This window comes from Acinonyx jubatus, chromosome C1, assembly GCF_027475565.1.
Source record: "Acinonyx jubatus isolate Ajub_Pintada_27869175 chromosome C1, VMU_Ajub_asm_v1.0, whole genome shotgun sequence".
NCBI lineage: Eukaryota > Metazoa > Chordata > Mammalia > Carnivora > Felidae > Acinonyx > Acinonyx jubatus.
In genome coordinates this window covers 20,525,361-20,549,835 of record NC_069381.1, presented here as the reverse complement: position 1 = coordinate 20,549,835, position 24,475 = coordinate 20,525,361, and the positions used below count along the sequence as shown (strand labels likewise).

The 24,475-nt window shown below is 42.4% G+C and overlaps 1 protein-coding gene and 1 long non-coding RNA gene across 2 annotated transcripts in view; one reads left to right on the top strand and one right to left on the bottom strand.

Moving 5' to 3' along the window:
- The window catches only part of FAM76A (family with sequence similarity 76 member A), a 24,640-nt gene extending 5,408 nt beyond the window's left edge, over positions 1–19,232 (bottom strand). Inside the window, exons 1-7 of the mRNA XM_027059927.2 lie at positions 18,995–19,232; positions 17,656–17,720; positions 14,326–14,380; positions 13,426–13,578; positions 10,573–10,730; positions 6,288–6,374; positions 690–825 (exon numbers count right to left, since the gene is read on the bottom strand). Coding sequence (XP_026915728.1) covers positions 690–825; positions 6,288–6,374; positions 10,573–10,730; positions 13,426–13,578; positions 14,326–14,380; positions 17,656–17,720; positions 18,995–19,075 — 735 coding nt within the window. The 5' untranslated portion in view covers positions 19,076–19,232. The remainder of the gene's footprint in view (positions 1–689; positions 826–6,287; positions 6,375–10,572; positions 10,731–13,425; positions 13,579–14,325; positions 14,381–17,655; positions 17,721–18,994) is intronic.
- On the top strand, positions 19,223–24,475 carry LOC128313134 (uncharacterized). The gene is made up of 2 exons (XR_008293397.1): positions 19,223–19,414; positions 22,640–24,475. It is a non-coding gene; the product is annotated as an uncharacterized LOC128313134 (long non-coding RNA).

The following is a 24,475-nucleotide window of genomic DNA, read 5'->3' as shown; positions in this document are numbered from 1 at the left end:
TGTTAGACCAGGGTAAGACTTAACTGAAGATGTTAATGTGTTTAAAGAATGGGTCACTCAGGGAGTTGTCAGTAATGGAAGCAAAGTGATGTAAGAGTCATGGAGGAAGGCCTACCTGACCATTGTCCAGGAAGGAGGGAGACCTGGCCCACATATTTTAAGTATTACTGTCTCACGGGCATGGCCATCCCAATACCAGAGACGGAGGTATCAGGTTCTCAGCCTGAGAGCATTAAAAATTCCAATTACATAACCACCTCCTCTTGTCCCAACTCCATGTTCATTCAGCACCTTCTGATTACAACTTTCCAAGGCAGTTCATGCTGAGAAATGTAGGAGTCAGTTATGCCCCCCTGTGAAATAAGGGGGGCACTGTAGTTTTACACATCACCTCTGTAAGCCTGGTAACATAAGTGAAACTCCCTCCAAATGTTGAGAAAAGTCAACTTTCTAAATGCACCTGACCAAGGCAGAGTGAGGGTTCTCTCTCACGGTAACAGCAGATCACGAGTCACCTTGGCAGACAGTAAGCCTCTCCCACGATACCCCAACCTTGACACTGGATCCCTCAAAGCTTCAGTGGTCAGTACCAAATAAGTATCAGTTAAACAGAGTTAGCACCATGCCCTATGGTACCACATGCTTACCCTTGCACCATTCTGGCCTGAGAGGCATTAACAAAACTGTACCTTCTTCTCTTTCTCTAAAATCATTTGATCCTTTTGATGCAGCATCTTCTTCAGAGTGGCCACTTCTTCCTTCAGTTGGGCGATGATGACAAAGTGGTCAGTGCCTGGTGAGTCCAGGGCCAGGTCTGGGGAAAAGCTGAGTAGAAAAATGGAGAAGGAAAAATCATAACTTGGAGGGGTAAACCTTTTTTCACTTGAGGACACACCATGGACCACTTGACTACAAGCTCCAGAGTAGGAGCAACTATTTGAATTCCCAGCAGAAGTACAATGCTCCACACACGCCACACTCAATAGCATTTGCTAAACTGCACAGGCGAGGCGATCATCAGATCTTGGTTCTTTATGTTCTGCTCCAAAGCACCATGTATGGCGCAGCTGTTAAGAAGCTGCTGCATCCCATTCCAGGAGCAGTCAGTCCCTTTTAAAAATTAGAAAAAGATGAAATTAATAGGAAGGAAGCCAACTTCCCCTACACTGCAACTGGCCTGTTGACTACCACTTCCAATATCAAGAATCCAGTGATAATCAGGAAAGAAACAGGTGATAAAATCCAGAGTCACACCATAACCTGGGGTTTCAACAGATTCTTCTCAGTAACAGTACCTGAGCACTTCATTTTGTTAAAGTGCCAGGTGAACTCTGTCTTTTTCGGAGAGTTTTGTAACCAGGCCTAGTTCCAGGGAATCTGTGAACGCCTGAAGTTGCATATAGAATTCGGTGTATACATACAATGGATGGTTTCTAGGGTGAGGATCCACAGCGTTCCCTGGTTGGTCAGAGATGTCTTAGGCCCAAAACAAGTTAAGGAATCACTGCCATAAGAGTCAAGTCCTGCCCTTCTCTAGAGACTGCCCAAAGAAACCTCCTTACCCTTCCCAGGGCAACCTTTAAAGTAAAACACAAACCTGTTTTTCCTAAGCAGTCAGTGGAATATTGATTAGCGACTCCCTAGATCAATACAGCAATGACTCTAGTTCATCTTGAACTACAGCTAATAACCAGCATTTCTCTACATGGGTAGAAACTCCAAATAGCAAGTGGAATCACTGAACATCCTCAGTTACCAAGTCAAACATTTCTATGGCTAGAAGACATGGTTGACTGCTAAGAATATTCTCTCTTGGTCTACATGAGGCATGTAAGAACATCAGAAGAAGAATGAACCGGTGCTTTCGTAACTGATGAATATGCAGAATTACTGGGTGACGAAAAGTAAAAGCAATATAATAAAACAAGGTAAGCAGAAGAAAATGCTGAAAGGACCCATCAAAGTCTCCTCTACCAGTTTCAATACCTGCCAAGGGACTGTCTTCCCTCAATCCAAAAGATTTTCTTTAAACCCATAACTAGAGTGACAAATGAAACAGTGTAATGGGCTAGTATAAATCTTGTGCTCCCGAAAGCTTCTAATGCTCTGCCCACCTGCTTCTCAAGAGAGGATTTTTCCCATACCACTATTGTTGACAAAACCAGTCATGTCTGTCCTGTTAGGGCCTGACCTTTCTAACTCTCTAACTTCTGACTAATAAGAACTGTTGGAAATCAAATGAAAACAGATGGCTAGGTTAGCAAGGCAGAAAATCAGATCCAGTCTCTTTCCAAGCATCTCCAACAAAAGGGTGAGGCCACACAAAGTAAGTCTAATTTTTCAGGCATATTTCAAATGGAGAATAAAATAAAACTAGGGTTTTATGAGGAGGGGCACTTGGCTGGCTCAGTTCACGGAGCATGTGACCCTTGTTCTCGGGGTGGTAGGCTTGAGCCCCACATTGGGTGTAGAGATTAAAGACTCTTAAAAAAAAAAAACTACAAAGAAAGGAAAGGAATATCCTTTAGAAACAATCAACAGGTATGCCTTATCGCCAATGGAACAACAAACAAATAGATCAAAAAGTAGCTGGTACGTTTTCTCAGGGAAGGAAAGCTAGAAATGAACTCAGATCTTTCTCAAAGTGAAAAGTTCTTGCTATGGAGCACCCGGGTGACTCAGCCAGTTAAGCATCCAACTCTCGAACCCAGCTCAGGTCAAGATCTTACAGTTCGAGGGGCACCTGGGTGTCTCGGTCGGTTAAGCATATGACTTCGACTCAGGTCACGATCTCATGGTTCTTGGGTTCGAGCCCCACGTCGGGCTCTGTGTCTACAACTCAGAGCCTGGAGTCCGCTTCATCTGTGTCTCCCTCTCTCTCTGCCCTTCCCCTGCTCGTTCTCTGCCTCTGTCTCTCAAAAATAAACATTAAAAAAAAAAATCTTACACTTCGTGAGAGAGAGCCCTATGTCAGGCTCTGCACTGACAGCATGGAGCCTGCTTGGGATTGTCTCTCTCTCTCTCTCTCTCTCTCTCTCTCTCTCTCTCTGCCTGTCTTGCACATGTGCACTCTTTCTCTCTCTCAAAATACATAAACTTAAAATAAAAGTTTTTGCTACGATTTCAGCAAACTAGAAAATATGAGAGGGAGGCTATGAATTTTGCGGGATACTAAAAAAAAAAAATGACCAAGGCATTTAAAATTTTTTTTTCAGTTTATGTATTTATTTTGAGAGAGAGAGAGAGAGAAAGCATGCAACCGCACGTGCATGTGTGCACACAAGCTGGGGAGGGGCAGACCGGCAGGCAGAGAGAGAGAATCCCAAGCAGACTCCATACTGTCAGCACAGAGCCTGATGTGGGCCTCAAACCCATGAACTGTGAGACCATGATCTGAGCCAAAGTCGGCCGCTTAACCAACTGAGCCACCCAGGCGCCCCCAGAGGCATTGTAGAAGTATAAAACCATTCGAGAAAAGGTTTTATAAAAAAACCTAAAGTGATGCATTCTCGCAGTACAATATGGAAGACGAATGGAGAAAGAAAGAGGGGAAAAAAATCAAGTATGTCTCAATATTTAAAAAATAGGAGTGGAGGGGCGCCTGGGTGGCTCAGTTGGTTAAGCGTCCGACTTCGGCTCAGGTCATGATCTTGCAGTTTTGTAGGTTTGAACCCCACGTTGGGCTCTGTGCTGACAGCTCAGAGTCTGGAGTCTGCTTCCGATTCTGTGTCTCCCTCTCTCTCTGCCCGTTCCCTGCTCATGCTCTGTCTCTCTCTCTCTCAAATAAATAAACGTTAAAAAATAATAAGAGTGGAGAATGGTAGAATAGAAAGGAGAATGGAAAGCTGTTAGAGAGCAGCTTGCAGAAAAGGGGATAACAGTGAAAGGACAAGAGCCTATACGGGTATTTTCAAAGTGGGGCCAGGAAAGTGGACTACGATCAACTGAAAGCTAAGAGGCGGCTACAATAGAGAGTTCAGAAACAAGACCGGTAACCTTTGGTACAGAACTGAATTCAAGATAGATATTCGGTAAAAAAAAAAAAAAAAAACAAAAAAAAAACGGGGGTTTGCGTAACATTACAAAAGGACCATCAAAAAACAGCTTGTCAGAATGTTTTCAAAGTGAGGGAAAAGAAAGAAAAAACTACACAAAAGTAAAAATAAAGGAAAAATGTCACTTAACTTTTGCTATGAACTTTTAAAAGAAATGCAAACAAGTGGAATTGGTAAGTTAAGACTGCTAATGCAGGAACATTCAAATGGAACTTGTATGTATACGAAAAAAACTTTTGTAGAAGCAGAAAAGTTTTCCAAATTTTCAAGTTATCAGGGCAAGTTATTTTAACAAACTAGCGTCTACATTTCAAGAAAAAAATGATCTTTTAGATCTTTTCCAGATGAGATTGTTAAAGACCATGGTAAGGATCAGTATTTCCTACTTGAGGAAAACATCATTGCTGGTGATTAGAAGTGATAAAACACTCTCAACAGGGGCACCTGGGTGGTTCAATTGGGTAAGCATTTGGCTCTTGATTCTGGCCCAGGTCATGATCTCCCAGTCATGGGACTGAGCCTTACATCAGGCTCTGCACGGACAGTGAGGAGCCTGCTTGGGATTCTCTCTCTCCCTCTCTCTCTGCTCCTCCCCCACTCATCCTCTCTCTCTCTCCCAAAATAAACATTTTTAAAATATCACTCTGAACAGAAAACTTAAGTTTTTAGCTTTGTATATCCATAGCAATGGACAGCAAGAATAATGGCAGTATCTTAACAAATAATCTAAAAGAAGGTAAGCTTTAAGGACTGGCTGGTTAAACTAAAGTTAAGAATGCACTTTTTCCAGGTCATTCAAATACAGCCTGGCTCATAAGTGAGCACAACACAGAAATGATGAATCTAAAGGCTGTGGGTCTTGGCTTAGACCTCTATTTTATTTATTTATTTACTTAAAGTTTATTTAGTTTTGACAGAGAGAGACAGAACATGAGTGGGGGAGGGGCAGAGAGAGGGAGACACAGAATCGGAAGCAGGCTCCAGGTTCCGAGCTGTCAGCACAGAGGCCAATGCGGGGCTCGAACTCACGGACCGTGAGATCATGACCTGAGCTGAAGTCGGAAGCCCAACTGACTGAGCCACCCAGGCACCTCTTGGCTTAGACCTTTATAAAGGCAGGAAATTCAGAAAGGTTCACTCCTTGACATGGTTTTTGTAGGATCAGGCATGCTGGCAGGGGTGATGGGACAATCTTCCTGATGGTCAGGATATCTGCTCAAGTAACAGTGAAGCTGATGGTCTTTATGGTTCCTTTCTCCATATACTTTGAACATCCAAGTTAAACATTTCCAGAAGGTTCCATTTAACAAGTATAAAATCAATGATACTAGTGGATAAAAAGGTACCTTGTGGAATCTGAAATCAACTTAATAAAAAAGGTAACAGGAAAGAATAAACTTCATAGATGCTTTGTGTACCCCTAGATGAAATTTGGTCCTGGCAAGCCTGTGTGCTAAGTCTACTCCCATTCCCACCACCTGCTGGGAGGGAGTACTGACACTGGGAGTTTGCAGAATGGAGAGGATTTCAAGGCTTTGGAGGAAGAGTGTGCCAGTGTCTCACTGCAGGATGCCTGGGCCTGGAGAAACAGGAAAATGGTTGGCCCCAAGACTCAGCTGGGAAGCAGCCCACTGTACCAACACAGACGGGACACTCTGGATATTAGGACAGAGCAGCTTGCAAGAGGAAGCATCATTCAGATGGAGAGAGGAAGGCAAGGAGTAAATATATGCTTTTAAGACAGGCTTAAAATGCAGTAAAAATATTCAAATGCATCTCATTCTCTGCTGATTCAGTAGCTGCCCTGGGCTTTCTGCATGCTAAGGAAGCATGAATTAGACTAAGAACACTGCCTTAACTCCCAACTTGTCTCTGCTCCACCTCTCAATACCAACTCTGGCCCTGCATGGAGGAGGCCACAGGCACAGAACATAATGAAAAGCATATAGCTCCTGACTTCTTAGAATTAGTGTGGGAGAGTTATATGTTGATCGCAGAATTCAGTTGCTATTAAATCGTTATATGTGCTTGTCTTTTAATGACAAGATATATAAACAAATAGCAGCACTGCTTGCTTATTCATAAGATATCAAGTGGCTAATGGAGTGACCCTCGGAGGCTCAATAACAACCCTAGACTAGGTCCAAGGCACACCCTGGAATGTATTCCTGTTTCAGGAACTGTATATGCAGTAACTCAAATGGAAGCATGCACACATACCAATTGGCTTACCTGTCTCCGTTGGTTGTGATTGATTCAAACTTGGATTTTTTCTTTGGGATTTCATTTTGAATTGAAGATGTAGAAAGTGTTTTCTGGCTTTTAATGGCAAAAACAGAGAAACACAAATTAGAAATCAAAGATTTATAAAACATCACAACAAAAGTTTGTTCAAACAGGACCAATGTAATATCACAGCTCCTCCATGAAAGAGCTAATTATTCTTGACTATTAAAATCCACTGAGGTGTTGATTTCATAGGTCCTGGATGCATGGGTAGCTCACTTCCAGAGACCTCCAAAATTCTTACCTTTAATTAAATATTATCTGCTTTATTAACAACTATGGGAACAGAGTCAATAAAATTTTAATGAGACGTGGGGTGCCTGGGTGGCTCAGTCGGTTAAGTGTCAGACTTCAGCTCGGGTCATGATCTCATGGTTTGTGAGTTCGAGCCCCGCATCGGGCTCTGTGCTGACAGCTCGGAGCCTGGAGCCTGCTTCAGATTCTGTGTCTCCCTCTCTCTCTCCCCCTCCTCTGCTCATGCTCTGTCTCTTGAAAATAAATAAACATTAAAAAAATGTTTTTTAAATTTTTAATAAGAAGTAAAACCTACCCTACAGTTTAAGAAAGTACTTTCACATTTAATGTTTCATGCACATCTTCCAAGTCTGTGAGGTATATACAAGGCACTATTTCTACTCTGCAGAAACTGAGGCTCATCAAGTTTAAGTGACCTTCCCAAGGATATATAGCTAGTCAATAGTGAAGCGAGGACTAGATACCAGGTTGAACCCCTAATCCAGTTCTTCTTCAGGATAGTTCTGTGAATCTACTGGTATCTGAGTCCCACAAACCACTAAAAATCAGTTATAGACTCAATGAGTTCACCCTCGAGTAAGACCCTTTCTTTCTTGATCTCTTTTCAATATTTGATACCACTGACCATGCCATCCTAACCCCCCTTCCAACTTTACTGAGAAATAACTGACAAATTGTATACATGTAAAGTGTACAACATAACATTTTGATAAACGTGTATGTTATGGAATAATCACCAAGATTAAGATAATTACCACATCCATCACCTCACATAACTTTTTTTTTTATGGCAAGAATGCTTACAATCTACTCTCAGCAATTTTTTTTTAATGTTTTTATTTATTTTTGAGACAGAGACAGAGCATGAGCGGGGGGGGGGGGACAGAGAGAGAGGGAGACACAGAATCCGAAGCAGGCTCCAGGCTCCGAGCTGTCAGCACAGAGCCCGACACGGGGCTCGAACTCACGAACCGGGAGATCATGACCTGAGCTGAAGTCGGATGCTTAACCGACTGAGTCACCCAGGCGCCCCAGCAATTTTCAAGTATATAGTATCATATTAAGAATAGCCACTCTGCTGTATATCAGATCCTTAGAACTTACTCTTCTTATAACTTAAAGTTTATACCCCTTGACCTAAATCTCCCCATTTCCTCCTTCCCCAGCCCCTGGCGACCATCATTCTAGTCTCTGTTTCTATGAAATTGGCTTTTTAAAAAGATTCCTTGTAAAAGTGATACCACAAACTGTATGTGTATATATGTGTGTGTGTGTGTGTGTGTGTGTGTGTGTGTGTGTATCACATTTTCTTTATCTGTTCATTCATTATAGGGCATTTATATTGTTTCCATATCTTGGCTATTATGAATAAAGCTGCAATGAACCTGGGGGTGCAGATAGCTCTTCAAGATACTGATTTCATTTTCTTGAGATATATATACTCATAAATGATTGCTAGATCAAATATATAGTAGCTGTTTTTAATTTTTTGAGGAACCACCATCCAGTTTTCCATAATGGTTGCACCAATTTACCTTCCCACTAATAGTGTATAGGGTTCCCTTTTCTCCACAACCTTGCCAACATTTGTTATCTTTTGTCTGTCTGTCTGTCTGCCTGCCTTCCTTTCACAATCTCTGCACCCAAAGTGGGGCTCCAATTCACAACCCTGAGATCAAGAATCTCATGCTCCACCAACTGAGCCAGCTGGGCACCTCTCTTAACTTTTTGATAACAGCCATCCTAACAGATGTGGGGTAATATTTCATTGTGGTTTTGGTTTGCATCTCCCTGATGATTAGCAATGTTTAGCACCTCTGTATGTATCTATTGTATATATTCTTTGGAAAAATGTCTATTCGGGGCCTTTGCCCATTTTTTGCGCTTTTTTTGTTATTCAGTTGTATGAATTCTTCATATATTTTTGATATTAACCGCTTATTAGGTATATGGTTTGCAAACATTCACTCCATCCTTCTTGAGTGCTTCTAGAATTCTGTTCTCAGCCTCCCACTTGAATTCTATCATCAAAGAGCATGGTTTAAACAACTACTTATCATATGGGCTGGAGATGGTGTTCCCCAGATCACCTGTACCATAATCATCCAGGATGTTTGTAAAACAATGCAGATTCATGGACTCTATCCTAGGTCCTACTGAATTAAACTCTGGGATGAAGTTGCAGGAATCTGTACTTTATAATAACTTCTATTCCTACTGACTCTTATGTGTTCCAAACCTTTCTTCTGAGTTTTAGGCTAAAGCTCCCACAAAATTGTTCTTGATGCTCCAACCTCAACTTTAAAAAAAAAAACAAACTGAACTTCTCTTTTCTTCCTGTATTCTCTTTCAGTTAAAGAATATACCTATTCACCCAAGTAAGAAACCTGAGAATGATTCTTTACTTACCCAACTCCTGCCCATCTATCTGTTCATTAAATTATCTAAGTTTCTCATAATTCTCCCTCTAAAGTATCTTCCTGAATCTGCCTCTTTTTTTATTTTTATTTTTGAGAGAGAGAGTACGAGCAAGGAAGGGGGCAGGGAGAGAGGAAGACACAGAATCTGAAGCAGGCTCCAGGCTTCTGAGCTGTCAGCACAGAGCCCGACGTGGGGCTCAAACTCATGGACCAGGAGATCATGACCTGAGCCGAAATCGGATGCTTAACCAACTAAGCCACCCAGGCACCCCATGAATCTGCCTCTTTGATCTCTGGTGCCATGGCCTCAGTTGAGATTCTAATATTAATACCTCTTACTGTGGACTCTTACAAAACAGGTTCTTAACTAGCCTCCGGTCTCTTTTTTTTCCAATGTTTTCTCCACAATAATCAGGGTCAGGTTCATGCTCCTTAACGTTTTCAGAATCCCTTTCTCTCCCATTCCCTGGCTCCCAAACATAAGCTCCAGAAACATAAAAGGACCTGCAACTCCTCAGGGCCGTGTGCTCTTACGCCCTCCATTTCTCTGCACACACTATTCCCTCAGCCTAGGATGCTTCTGCCCATCCGTGATCTGATGATTCCAACTCATCCTAAAATCCAGCCCCAACCCAGCTCTTCTCTGAGCCTCTCTTGCCTGACTCCCCAAGGCAGTTAATTACTACTGCCTCTCATGCCTGCATCTTGATGTTTCCACTGTGGTGCTCATCGAATTATAATGCAATGATTTGATTACAGGTCTGTCTTCCCTACCAGACTGCATACTCTTGGTGAGCAGCATGATTCTTTTATTCATCTCTGCCTTCCTAGCAGAGTCACTGGCCCATGAGAGCACTTAATAATAATGAACAAACAAAATCATAATGGTAACAATAACAAACAGTAATTAAAATATATTGAATGCTTCCTATATGCCAGTTATAAAGCAAACCACTATTCATGCACTATATAATTTATCTCCACAATTCCATGAGGTAATATTATTATTTCCCTATTTTAAAGATGAACAAGCTTGCCCAAGATCCCACACAGAGAACCTGGCAGAGTCAGGATTCAATCGAAAGCCAGAACTCTTAACAACATTACAGATACTCTGAAAGGAAGCTTAAGACAACAATGAAAGGACATCTTTTTGACTGGATTCCCACCAGGACAAACCTAGAACAGCTACCAACCTCCTGGCCAACTATGCATTAAAAAAAGCTGCATCCCTCAGAAAGTGACATGCCCAGTCTTCTAAGGAGATAATCCACTCCAAGGGTGAGGGGAGCATTATAGTCAAAGCAGACCAATTTCACAAACTTTCCAGACACAAGACAAACCAAGTCAGTAAATCCTAATACCTTATGGAAATCTCTCTGGCACTCGGAAGATACATGAACTGTCCAATGTGACAAAGGAGATTCCTCCTAAGGCTAGTAACTAGAGAGAAAAGAAGAGGAAAACTGATACCAAATGGTTTCTTCCATGGCTAATTGTGTATTCCGTCTGACCAATAGGTACCTCTAGTCCTATCTCATGCACCTTGGGGATACCTGTTATAATGGCTGCCACCACTCAGTCGACTATACTGCTCCTTCTCTTGGTGGCTGGCACGGGAAGAGCTGCTCAGGTGTTTCCTCTGCTCTTTGGTCTTCTGAAGGACCCGTTTGTAGGACAGTGTGCACAGCCAGCACAGCAATTTCCCATCTACCTGAAAGACAAGGAGACAAACATGAAGAAGAGAGAATGTAGTACAGAACGGAGCTATACTGGGAGCTCCGGACCTCTGGGTTAAGTCCCAATTCTGCCACTTAGGAGGTGTGTGAACTTAGGCAAGTCCTCAACCTCAATTAAATCCCCCTATGTCCTTGTGAAGCAGCTACTGTGATTCCCACTGGAAAGGTGATGACATTGATGCCTAATAAGAGTAAGTAACTCGTCCAGGACCATTCAGCTAGCCCAGGTCAGTAGGACTGCAGAGCTTATACTCCGACTATCATCATACGCTACCTCGTGATTCCTGATTCAGCTTCTCCAGTATCTTAATTCAGGGAAAAGGTGCTCTGGTTGGCAGACAGGAGTATTCTCGTCACTGGAGAGTTAATATCCTCCCATGATAAATTAATGAATTTGGTTCACAGGAGTCAGTTCTCATGAGCGTAAGCATCTCCGAAAAGTACCTCTGGACACTGAAAAAGTTTCTGTACTGCATTCCTTCATTAAAAAAAATATTTACTGAAGAGATTGCTAGTTGCCAGAGGTGGGGAGGGGTGGGTAGGTGAAATGGGTGAAAGTAGTCAAAAGGTATAAACTTCTAGTTAAAGGATAAATAAATCATGGGGATGTAATGTACAGTATGGTGACTATAGTTAGTAATACTATATTGCATATTTGAAAGTTGCTAAGAGAGTAGATCTTAAAAGTTCTCATCACAAGAAAAAAAATCCCATAACTGTGTATGGTAACAAATATTTACTGGACTTATTGTGGTGATCACTTTCCAATATATACAAATATCAAATCATGATGCTGTACATTTGAAACTGATATATGTTGATTATACCTCAATTTAAAAAATAAATAATCACTTCACTTTTTTAGATTAATTAATTATTTATTTTAGAAAGAGAGAGAGTATGAGCGAGACGCAGAGAGAGAGGAAGAAAGAGTATCCCACAAGGGGCAGAGAGAGAGAGCAAGAGAGAGAGAATTCCACGCAGGCTCCACACTGTCAGTGCAGAGCCCAAAGCGGGGCTCGAGCCCACCCGACATAGGACTTGAACTCATGAACAATGAGATCATGAGATCATGACCTGAGCCGAAGTCAGATGTTTAACCGACTGAGTAACCTAGGTGCCCCACTTCACTTACTTTTTAAAAAGTAGAAAATGAGAAGCACAATTTTTCTCAGTAAAAAACAGTAAGCTGGAGATATATTTCAGATTAATATTTTGACAGTGTCAGGTAAGATGACTAAAAGAGGGGGAAGAAATAGTTCTCGATAAAATATGACTCTTATCAAAACAAGTAAATATATATATATATACATATATATGTATGTGTGTGTGTGTTGTGTGTATCTGTGTGTGTGTGTATGTGTATGTATATATGTATGTTTGTTTGTTTTGGGCACTTACTATGTGCCAGGCCACTGGAAATGTGGCAGAGAACAAGATGGACAAGGAGCTCACGTCCTAGTGAAGGTAGACAAACATAAGCAAATAAACAAGATAATTTCTCACAATGTTATGCTGTGAAGACAACAAAACAGGGTAATATGATAGGGGGTGAGTGAGTTATTAAAGGGGCTCTGTGAGGAAGTAGCATCTGAGCATGAGGAACCAATTAAGACTGATGGGTGTTATCAGGCAAAATGATAGCCAGTGCAAAGGTAGGAATGAAACTGGCACATTTGAAGGGCTAAAAGGTGGTCAGTGTGGCTGAAACAAGGTGACAGGCGGGAGGCGTTAACGTCAGGAGAGACTGAGAGGCAGGTATGGGCAATGTACATCAGGGAAGGGGGTTGGGATTTGTTCTAAGTGCAGCTGGAAGCCACTGGAGGGTTTTAAACAGAACAAATCTAAACCATTTTTAGTTTACTAAGGTACCATCACTCCACCCAGAGCTCTCCTCTATGTCATCTTGGAATTTTTAACTTCAACAGATAGAAACACTGGAAACAGTCAGATAGTGAAACTGGTAATACAAGTGTATCCTAAGTCACAATCTCTCCTTTACAGAGTTCTAAGAATTTTGCCAATCATCGCTTTACTTATACAGGGTACAGATCACTGTTAATTAAGATTCTCATGAAATACCAGCTCATGTAATATTAGAATATAATGGTCCAGGGACGCCTGGCTGGCTCAGAACATGTGACTCTTGAGCTCAGGGTCAGAAGTTTAAGCCCCACGTTGGGTGTAGACATTACTTAAAAAAATATATATATATATATATATTTTTTTATTTATATATATATTTTTATTTATATTTTATTATATTATATTTTATTTATATATATTTATTATATATATATACACATACATGTATATATATTTTTATGTATATATATATATATATATTTTTTTTTTTTTTTAAAGAATATAATGGTCCACATTTGCTAAATGAAAACAAAGGCTGAAAATCTTCAAGTTCAAGAACAACTAGGACAGGAACGGAGATTTCTTTGTTATATGTCCTTTTTTTTTTTTTTTTAAAGATTTTAAGTGATTTCTACACCCAACATGGGGCCGAAACCCACAACCATGAGATCCAGAGTCGCATGCTCTACTGACTGAGCCAGCCAGCGGCCCTGTTGTGATTTCATTTTGACACAATTGACCAAACTTAATTTCTCAGAAAGGAAAAAAAAAAAAAAATCAACAAAACAAAACACAGAGATTTACCTTCTTTCGATCATCCTTCCTGTCAAATGCACATTGCTGCTTACACTGTTCACATGAATAGGGTGGTCCATACTTCTTCTCTGAATTTGTGCAGCGCTGGCATTTGTTGCCGATAAATGCTGCAATTATGTTGCAATACTGACAAGGTTTGGGCTGAAAGAGAGGGGAAAAAAAAGGGTCAACTAAGTATATTATAAAATACCACTGCATTTTTTTAAAGCAATAATTCCTATTATACAGTTCATCAGTCATTGTAAAAATGTATTCCCAACTTCATAAATTTCCTTCTACACTGATCAAATGAAGCCCAATTCCTAATACTATGTAAAGTGATTTTCTGCACAGGACTATTGATTTTAAAACAAGTAAATTAACAAATAACAAAACCCCACTAGAGTATATGCTGGGACTTCTGTAAGAAATTCAACAGAACCAGTTCTTTGGAGAAACCAGTAAGTGCTTCCAAATTTCTAGAAAGGCCTCTTTGCCATTATCACCGTATAAACAGGCTGGGAGAATGCCTGCAAGGACATAATATAGAACCCTAACACAGAGAGACCCCCTCCCCCCTAAAAAAGTCATCAAAACGAACAGTCAACTGCTACCAAACAAAGACGTCACATTGTAGGGTCCATCTTTCCCATCCTCTTTCCATACTGGTTTCCGAAGCTCTCAAGGAAAATTATAACGACAATCCCGCCATCATGAACATAAACACAGAACTTCTCAGTAAGTATTAGCTAGGTTCAAAAGCTCAAGGGCTAGATAAACTTTTCTGAGAAAGTATTTACACATAAGATATTCTAATAAAAATATGGTAGTTATATAAATAATCCACAGAATGTTAAGGTTCCAAGAGACCCAAGTACTCACTGTTAGGTACAGAGAAACTCTACTTACTGTTCCATATAACTGCACATTCTGTGCACACTTCTTGCATATTGTATTGGTTTTACTGTTAAGGAAAAAAGAGACACAATGCTTTTATGAGAAATAAGTTGCTTCACTTACAATATCTGAAAACTGATTCCTCCTTAAGCCCACAGAATTTGCTCATTGCTAAGTGCCAAGGTGATATTTGGCCTGGACACCTGGTTAACTGAAAGTTAAGTATTTGGCCACTAACTCTTTTATTTATTAATTATTTTATGGTTATTAATTTTATTAGCTCAGATAAAATGAGGTTTTGGTTAAAGTGGACAGTGAGTTATTTCTGAGTATCACATCTCTAAGTATCACTAAACAAAACTAGCAAATATGGACAGGACCCTCAAAAGAATATTATGTTAGACTGAAATGGACTAGCAGTTAATTCTCAGTTTAGATGAACAGCTGAGAAACTTGAGGTGAGGAATGAAGTATATGCGTTTGGAATACTAACTCAGAGATTCATGTTGACTTTACTCTGTCTACACCCTCCTCTGTAAGTAAAAGCATATGAAAATCCCAGATGTGGGGAAATGGATGCTATGACTAAATATTTTGTCAATATTTCCAATTTCTCTAAGAACTAAGCACTGATAAAAATAAAAACGTCTTCAGTCTTGTGAAGGTCCAGAGACCTGTATTGTCTAAATATCTGAGCTGATAAACTACCTTAGGGGAAAAAAATCATCTTCAAATAAAGTCTAATTCTTCACAAAGAGAGGTACAATAAATGCTTGATGTGCAAGAATAGTTAAAACAATATTCTGGGGCTGAAAATAAAATCACATAAAAATGCAGTCTTATTAGCTATTTTGTGATTATTTTCCCATAAAGTCCTATAAAAGTGACCATAAAGTTAAAACAAAGAAAGACCTCAAAGTACAAAACATTTAAATTAAAGTGAGATATTCAAGTAAAATATTTTCCATTTTCTGCCATTTAAAAAAATTTTTTTTCAACGTTTATTTATTTTTGGGACAGAGAGAGACAGAGCATGAACGGGGGAGGGGCAGAGAGAGAGGGAGACACAGAATCGGAAACAGGCTCCAGGCTCTGAGCCATCAGCCCAGAGCCTGACGGGGGGCTCGAACTCACGGACCGCGAGATTGTGACCTGGCTGAAGTCGGACGCTTAACCGACTGCGCCACCCAGGCGTATTTTCTGCCATTTTAAAGAGACAGGACAAGATGTGAGGCATATCGAAAGAAACCTCTAGAAAAAGGATTCACATCGGTGATTCTGGAATGTTGAACTTTTAGTTTATACTTATATTTATTACTGAAGAAGTGGGATTTATATGTATCAATATATACAAATGCTCCTGACATCTTGGAAAACAAAGAAAAGTCATTTCGGAGCATGCAGGTGGCTCAGTCACGTGTCTGGCTCTTGATTTCAGCTCACGTCATAATCTCACGGTTTCTTGGATTCAAGCCCCACGTCGGACTCTGCATACCGACTGCGCCACAGCCTGCTTCGGATTCTCTCTCTCCCTCTCTCTGCCCCTCTTCGACTTGTGCTCTCTCTCTCAAGATAAATAAACTTTAGAAAAAAAGGAAAACCACTCCTATGATCCATCTTGAATCATTTTTTTTTAAGATTTTATTTTTTTAAGTCATGTCTACACCCAACCTGCAGCTTGAACTTACAACCCCGAGATCAAGAGTTGCGTGCTCCAACAACCGAACCAGCCAGGTGCCTCCATCTTGAATCAATTTTTATGTATGGTGTAAATTCATATCTCACCCTACACCCAAAAATTAATTCAAGGTGGATCATGGACCCAAATATAAAAGCTGAAACATAAAGCTTCTAGATTATGTTTTGTATGTTTCCATATCTATGAAGGGCTAAAACAGGTAAAACTGATCTACGGTGGGAAGGAAAATCAGAACAGTAGTTGCACGGGGGAAGCAAGAAGAGTGGAGATTGAGTGGGATGAAGCATGAGAGGACTCTGGGCTGACGGTAATGTTCTATATTTTAAAGGGTTGAGGGTTACAGATCCATATACTGTTTGTGAAACTCATCGAATGATGTACTTAAGATTTGAGCATTTCGCTGTGCACAAATTTTACCTCTAAAAAAATAAAGGACCGTAAACAAATATCAAACTTTGTTAACGAAATGCATGCTTAAGTATTTAGGATCAAGTATACTGATGTCCACAACTTTAAAATGAATCGTAAATAAGATGGATTAATACACTGAAGGGGCGCCTGGGTAGTTCAATTGGTTGAGCACCCAAATCTTGATTTCAGTTCAGATCACAGTCCCAGGGTCTTGAGATCAAGCCCTGCATAGGGATCCGCACTGCACATAGAGCCTGCTTGGCATTCTCTCTCTCCCTCTGCCCCTCTCCCCTGCTCTCTCTCTCTCTAATTAAAAAAAATACATTGATGATAGATGATGCACATAAAGTAAATGTAAACTGTAGAATCGAAGTGGTAGGTATATGAGTGTTTACTGTTTAATTCTTTCAACTTTTTCTGGTTTGAAAATATCCATAATAAAATGTTGGGGAAAATGTTCCCAGAATTGAAATAAGGCTGATTAAAATTAGGTTTCTAGGTCTATGTGTGAGGTAACAAATAGACCCCACCCTGCTTTAAGGAACTATGACCTACAGTTGCAGGCCCACAGAACTTAACTATACCCATAAACAACTTTGCTGCTATTGAAAACCAATAAACCACTCTGCTGCTGTTTAAAAAGTCTCCCAAAGATATGTGTTCACTTACAACTAAATGTTTTTCACATTTTTAAAAATGAGATTTACATAAGGCGAGTAAATTTCAAATGTGGCTAAGGCTAACAAACCCTTTATCAGAATAGGCACATTTCCAAAAGTGTCTTCTTTTGGCTTATAAATTCTTCAAGCTTTGAGTATAAGCATACTGAAACCTAAGGCTCATGTTTTACAATTGTGGTTTCTTAGTGTCATAAAGATCATAACCACAATATAAAATGATCAAGGATCGGAAAAGTAATTTTCAAAACTTAAGCAAGGGGCACCTGGCTGGCTCAGTCAGTGGAGCGTTCGACTCAGTCTTGGGGTTGTGAGTTCGAGCCCCTGTTGGGTGCAGAGATTACTTTAAAAAGTCATGAAAAAATTTTAAGCAATCCATGGATAACGAGGGAACAATATGTGCGTTTTATATTCATCAATGTGTTATAATAAAAAAAAAAAAAACCCCTGCAGAATCCGGGTATAATGCAATCAATTACAGATCTGTACATTGAACAGCAACTAATTAAGAGGAAAAAGCCTGCAAACATCTTTCGTGGTCAATAAAAACTGTACCTCTCCTGCTGGTACTCAGTCCTACAGTAGGTGCACTTCACAACAGGGTGTGCAATCCGACATTCCTGAAATGAAATGAGGATATAATTTAAAAGGCAGTCAGAAATGGAAACAGCCTTCAGTAGGAGGCAGAAGACCTGGGTACTATTCCCAGCATAGCCACTGTGCTTGAGTGAGTCACTTGAACTTTCTGTGCCTTATTTTTCTCTTCTGTAATACTGGCATCACTGCCCTGCACTGCTGTGGAAGTTAAGAAAGAATTTATATGGAACTAGTCATAAATTGTAAAACCAAAGTATGTATGAATAAGTCTCAGACTGGGAATCAGAAGCCCTGGATTCTAGTTCTGGTTCTGCCACTTCCAGTTTGATTTTTGACCAGGGTCACTTGTGAAATGAAATGCTAAGTTAAAATCATTGCTGACCTATATGAAACTTCCTTAAAGTCAGTATATATATATATCTCAAATGTATATATATTTTTATTTATATAAAGACCAAAAAAATAAAGGCACCCAAACACTTGCGTTCTCTCCTACCCAGTAAACAGAGTGACAAAGTCATAGCCATTTGAGGCAACGGTGACATACAATTACGAGTTACCCATACCAGAGACAAACTCTGGATTATCTGAGAATATCTCAAATCACTCGCAGGACGGCTTCGTGACTTTTAACTGTCACCTCACAGCACTTCTATTAATTTAAAAAGGCAAAGCAGGATGCAAACAACTCAAACGAAAAAAAAAAAAAGAACTTGGGCCTTCAAGGGTAAAAACTGAATAGTAGCTGATTAGGGCCAGGATCGAAGGTCACCAACTGGATGCTGAAAAATCCTTTTGCTTCGTGCGCTTCATTTGGGGGCTTTTCTATAAAGCCTCGCTACCTCCGTCTCTCAGACTGGCCGGAAAGTGCCCGTGAGGCGCCCGACTTGGAGACTCTCGTCCTAGGCAGCACCCAACTCTGGAGTTCAGTCCCCAGGCAAGGCAGGCGGTCCCTCAGTGTGCAACCAGCGGCGGGGAAGCCAGCCCAAGAGGGAGCTCGGTACGGCTGGTCCGGGTCAGGCCGGGGACCCGCTGTCCCCTCCCCAGACCTTACGGGGTCCGAGAACAATCCCTCGCGGTTGCTAAGCACCCGGACACGCCTGCCGCGGGGGCCTGGACGGCGCCCGGGACTCCCCCACGTGCCCCGCTGGCCCCCAGCGGAGCGGGTGCGGCGCCTCAGCTAGGCGGGCCTGCCACGCCCTGCCCGGGGGACCCCGCCGGGCGGCCCCGCAGAACAGGGGGCTCCGGGCCGAGCCTCTAGCGTCCCAGCTCCCGGCCGCCGCCCCAGCCCGCGCACCTTGCACAGCTGCTGCCCCTGAGACAGCGCCTCGAAGGGGAAGCGCTGGTGGCACTTGGTGCAGGCGTAGAGCGCCGCCATGTCCGGCCCGGGCCGCGCTCACCGCCCAGCCGACCGGCCCACCGCTTTATCTGACAGTCTAAGGGACAAGCTGGCGGCGGCGGCGGCGGCGGCAGCGGCGGCGGCGGCAGCAGGCTGCGGGCTGCGGCAGGCGGGCGGGCCGGCGAGTGCGGGCGGATCTGGGCGGGCGCGGCGGCACTGGTCGCCCCTTCACTGGTTCATTTCGACGTCCATCAAGCACAAAGGGGCAGAACACGGAGCTTGGGACAATTCTGATTCGGCCTGAACTGGAGTACGCCACTTATGACGCGCGCGGCCTCGATTATGTAAAGCGCAGTCACGCGGGGGCGCCACTAGGAGGTACCTTCCCCGCCGGGGACCTCGGAAGCTCCCAGGCTCCTCCCACTTCGCTCTTTGTTCCCGCCCTCGCTCCGCCTCTCCCCTGATGCGAGCGCAACTGCACCTCTCGCGATACCTTAGCGGAGTTGTGATGTTTTGGTTTCCATGGAGCTGCCGTCTGGGAGTAGGAGGGGTGCGGTTGCGCCAAGAGCTGCGCATTGTTGAACTAGAACTCGAGCAAGATCCCGAGCCCGAGAAAGATGGGGGGCTTGTGAGAGAACTCCACCATCATCTGGACAGGAGGGGCCCGCACTAGGGAGGGAGAAGAGGAAACCATGAGAAACAACGTAAAAGGGGTGCCCTCTGTCTGAGATCCCTAAATAGAGGGGGGGACTGTAGGATCGTTGACCTCCAGAGAGAAAGGGGGAAGCCCCAGAAACAGGATCCCTGTGTTGAGAAAGAGGGATGCTAGAGTGATGACAGCCGCTCCGGGACGAAGTAGAAGAATACTAAGGCGAGGCTCTCCACCCCTTACAGTCTTTCCGCTCTGGTGGCCTCCCTCAGAGTGCAATGCAATTGGCCCAAGGCCTGCTTCCTACTTTGTGTTCCCAGTTGCAACCCCAGCTTCTCTTGCAGACAACCAGCTGGGCTTTCCCGGCTGCCCCTGCCCCCTCCCCACCCCCCACCCCCCCAAGGCAAGCCACACCCTCCTGGCTACTCTGCCTCTCTTCAGCTTTCAGCTTGGCACACATAGGGGCTGCCCAAGGAATTATGAACTTCTTGTTCTTGAGACTTTGGCAAAACTTCCTGCAATACTGACCTTTCCAAGTGCCTGCCCCGTAGATGCTCCTGGGCTTAGATTATTTTTGGTTCTGCCAACCACCTATACAGTACTAATTGCAGTTTCCCTTCAACGTGCATTTTTTAACAATTGAGGACGCACTTATAGTTTCTAAATCCCTGGCCCAACAAAATTTACTGTCTCTGAAACCCCAATGCAGCCCCTTTCTTGGGGGGGGCTGCCCAAAGATGCGTGTTAATCAAAGGTTTAGGCTCTGGGGTCAGAAAACTAAGTATGGTTCAAAATCCCTGTCCCACATTTACTAGTTATATAACGTTGGACTTACCACTGAACTTCTCAGGGCCTCACTTTCCTCAATTGTACAACCAGATCATTGTGAGGATCAAAAACAGTACCTGGAAGGTAACGGGAAGCTACTTAATAAGTTTGGTGTTTTAGTTTGGAGTGATGGAAATGTTTTGGAACTAGATAGAGGGAGTGATTGTATAACATTGTGAATGTACTAATTGCCACTGAATTGTTCACTTTAAAATGTTTAATTTTATATTATGTGAATTTCACCTTAAATCATTTTAAAAAAATGTAGGCTTTGTAGGCTCAGGAGCTAGACTGCATGGTTTTGAATCCCAGCTCTATCGCTTAGAAGCTGTACTACTTTGGTCACATTAACAACAAAATAAACAAACCAGAAACAGTACATGGAGGTACTGTTCATTATTAGAAAGAAAAACTGTGTTTCTTATTAAGGAAATGCTGGTGGATTTGTAAACACAGCATCATGTAAACACAGAATCCCTTCTACTCACATACATAACCCCACCCTGGGCTTTGGGCCTCTCTGTGTTCCGGTTCTGATCTCCAATGTATTACTTACCAGTTTTGTAATTGCCTATTTACACATTTTTCATCCATCAGACTATATAGCATTATGGAATAGAAGGACCATATCTTGGTTGTCTCTGTATCCTCATTACCCAGTTCAGGGTGAATTGATCCATTCTTTCAACAGATCCTTACTGAGTATTCACTATGTACCAGGTTCTGGCTTAGGCACTAGGTGCGTAAAACTGATGTTAATCCTGAGCTCGTGAAGCCAAAAGTCTAGTAACAAAGATAGTCAAATAGCAAGGACTATGAATGATGAGACGTACTGCAGGGATAGAGAACAATGTTGGGGTACAGGAGAAGGTAAGGGGAGTCACCTGGGTAGAGAAGGCCAAGGAACAGTTTTCTGAGGAGGTGCCAAGATGTCAAGGTCAAGAAGAACTTAGCCATATGACTTAGCCAAGAATGTTTTGGGCAGAGGGAAAGCTGAACAGCCTGAAGTAGAATAGAGCTTGGCATGTTTAAGAATGAAGAAGAAGCTACTATAGTCGGAGCTTAGCAAGATGGAGGCAAGGAGAGAGGTCAGCCGGAGGTGGCTGGGGCCAGATGTATAGACCCTGGTATGGACATGGGTTTCTTTTTCCAAAGGACAATGTATGTAGTATAATGGGGAAGAGGCCATTGACAGTTTTTAAGCAGACGAGTGTCAGGTTTGTATTTTTAAGATTTGTCTGGGTGCTATGAGGACAATAGACCGTAGGGGGGCAGCATAAATGCATAGAGCCGTGAGAAGGCTATTTCAGTCCTCCAGGTAAGAGGTGACCATTAAAATGTTATGGTGAGGGAGGGGTGCCTGGGTGGCTCAGTTGGTTAAGCGCCTGGTTTTGGCTCAGGTCATGGTCTCACGGTTTGTGGGTTCGAGTCCCTACGTTGGGCTCTGCACTGACAGCGTGGAAACTGTTTGTGATTCTCTCCCTCTCCCTGCCCCTCCCCGGCCCCCTCCCCTGCTCACACACATACTCTCTCTCTCTCCAAATAAATAAGCTTTAAAAAATAAATCAAAATGTTGCAGTGAGAGAAGTGGACAGATAGATTCAGGACATGTTTTAGAGAGAGAGTCAACAGGATTTAGGGATGGATTGGATTTAGAAGGTGGAAAAGGAAAGGAAGAAATATACCCAGCTATGTGGATAGTGGTATCATTTCCAGCAAAAAGGAAGATTAGAAAGACAGATTTCAGAAAACCAAGAGTTTTATTTTTGACACACAGGCACACATCATTTTATTGAACTTGGCTCTATTGCACTTTGCAGAGATTGAGTTTTTACAGGTTGAAAGGTTGGGGCAGCACCGCGTCAAGCAAGCCTGTCCGCACCATTTTTCCAACATTTGTTTACTTCTGGTCTCTGTGTCCCATTTTGGTAATTCTTGCAATAGCTCGAGTCTTTTCACTATTATTATATTTGTTATGGTGATGTGTGATCGATGATCTTTGATGTTGTTATTGTAATTGTTTTGAGGTGTCACGAACCACGCTCATATAAGACAGCAAACTTGATCGAAAAATGTGTGTGTTCTGACTGCTCTATGAACCAGCTGCTTCCTCTCTTTCTCCTCAGGCTCTGCTATTCCCTGAGACACAGGAAACAATATTGGAACGAGGCCAATTTATAACCCTACAATGGCCTCTAAGTGTCCAAGTGAAAGGAAGAGCCAAATGTCTCTCGCTTTAAATCAAAAGCTAGAAATGATTGAGCTCAGTGAGGAAGGCTTGCCAACAGCTGAGATGGGCCGAAAGCTAGGCCTGTTGTGCCAGTTAGCCAAGTCGTGAATGCAAAGGAAAAGTTGTTGAAGGAAATTGAAAAGTGCTACTCCAGTGAGCACATGAATAATAAGAAGGCAAAATAGCCTTATTGCGGATATGGAGAAAGTTTGAGTGGTCTGGAGAGGAGATCAAACCCGCCGCGACATTCCCTTAAGCCAGAGCCTAATCCAGATCAAGGCCCTGGCTCTCTTCATTTCTATGAAGGCTGAGAGAGGGGAGGAAGCTGCAGAAGGAAAGTCTGAAGCTGGTAAAGGTTGGTTTATGAGGTTTAGGGAAAGACGCCATCTCCATAGCATTGAAGTGCAAGGTGAGGCAGCAAGTGCTGATGTAGAAGCTGCAGCAAGCCTTCCAGAAGATCTAGCTATGGTAACTGATGAAGGTGGCTCCGCTGAACGACAGATTTTCAACGTAGATGAAACAGCCTCCTATTGGAAGAAGATGGCATCTAGGACTTTCATAGCTAGAGAGGAAAAGTCAATGATCAGCTTTGAAGCTTCAAAGGACAGGCGGACTCTCTTGTTAGGGGCTAATGCAGCTGGTGACTTGAAGTTGAAGCCAATGCTCATTTTTGTTCCAAAAATCCTTAAAAACTATGCCAAATCTACTCTGCCTGTGCTCTATAAATGGAAAAACAAAGCCTGGATGAAAGCACGTAAGTTTACAATGTGGTTTACTGAATATAGATTTTTTAATGTTTATTTTTTAGAGAGAGAGAAAGCGAGCGAGTGACCACAAGTGGGGGAGGGGCAGAAAGAGAGGGAGACAGGGGATCCGAAGTGGGCTCTGTGCTGACAGCAGTGAGCCCGATGTAGGGCTCGAGCCCATAAGAACCCACAAACTAGGAGATCAGGACCTAAGCCAAATTTGGACACTCAACTGACTGAGCCACCCAGCCACCCCTGTTTACTGAATATGTTAAGCCCACTGTTGAGACCTACTACTCAGAAAAAAGATTCCTTTCAAAATATTACTGCTCATTGACAATGTACCTGGTCACCCAAGAGCTCTGATGCAGATATACAATGAGATTCACGTTGTTTTGCTAATACATCATCCGTGCTGAAGCCCATGGATCAAGGAGTAATTTCAACTCTGAAGTGTTATTATTTAAGAAATACATTTCTCGAGGGGCGCCTGGGTGGCTCAGTTGGTTAGGCATCCGACTTCAGCTCAGGTGATGATCTCACAGTTTGTGAGTTTGAGCCCTGTGTCGGGCTCTGTGCTGACAGCTCAGAGCCTGGAGCCTGCTTCGGATTCTGTGTCTTCCTCTCTCTCTTTGCCCCTCCCCCACTCGTGCTCTGTTTCTCTCTCAAAAATAAATAAACTTAAAAACATTTTTTTATTAAATTAAAATTAAATGAATAAATACATTTTATTTAATTTATAAATACATAAATAAGTAAAAATAAATAAACAAATAAACAAATAAATAAAAATTAAAAAGACGTACATTTCTTGGGGAACTTGGATAGCTCAGTCGGTTAAGCCTCTGACCCTTGGTTTTGGCTCATGTCACAATCTCACAGTTGGTGGGTTTGAGCCCTGCTTTGGGCTCTGTGCTGTAGAGCCTTGCTTGGGATCCTCTCTCTCCCTCTCTCTCAGCCTCTCTGTCTTGACCTCTCTCTCTCTC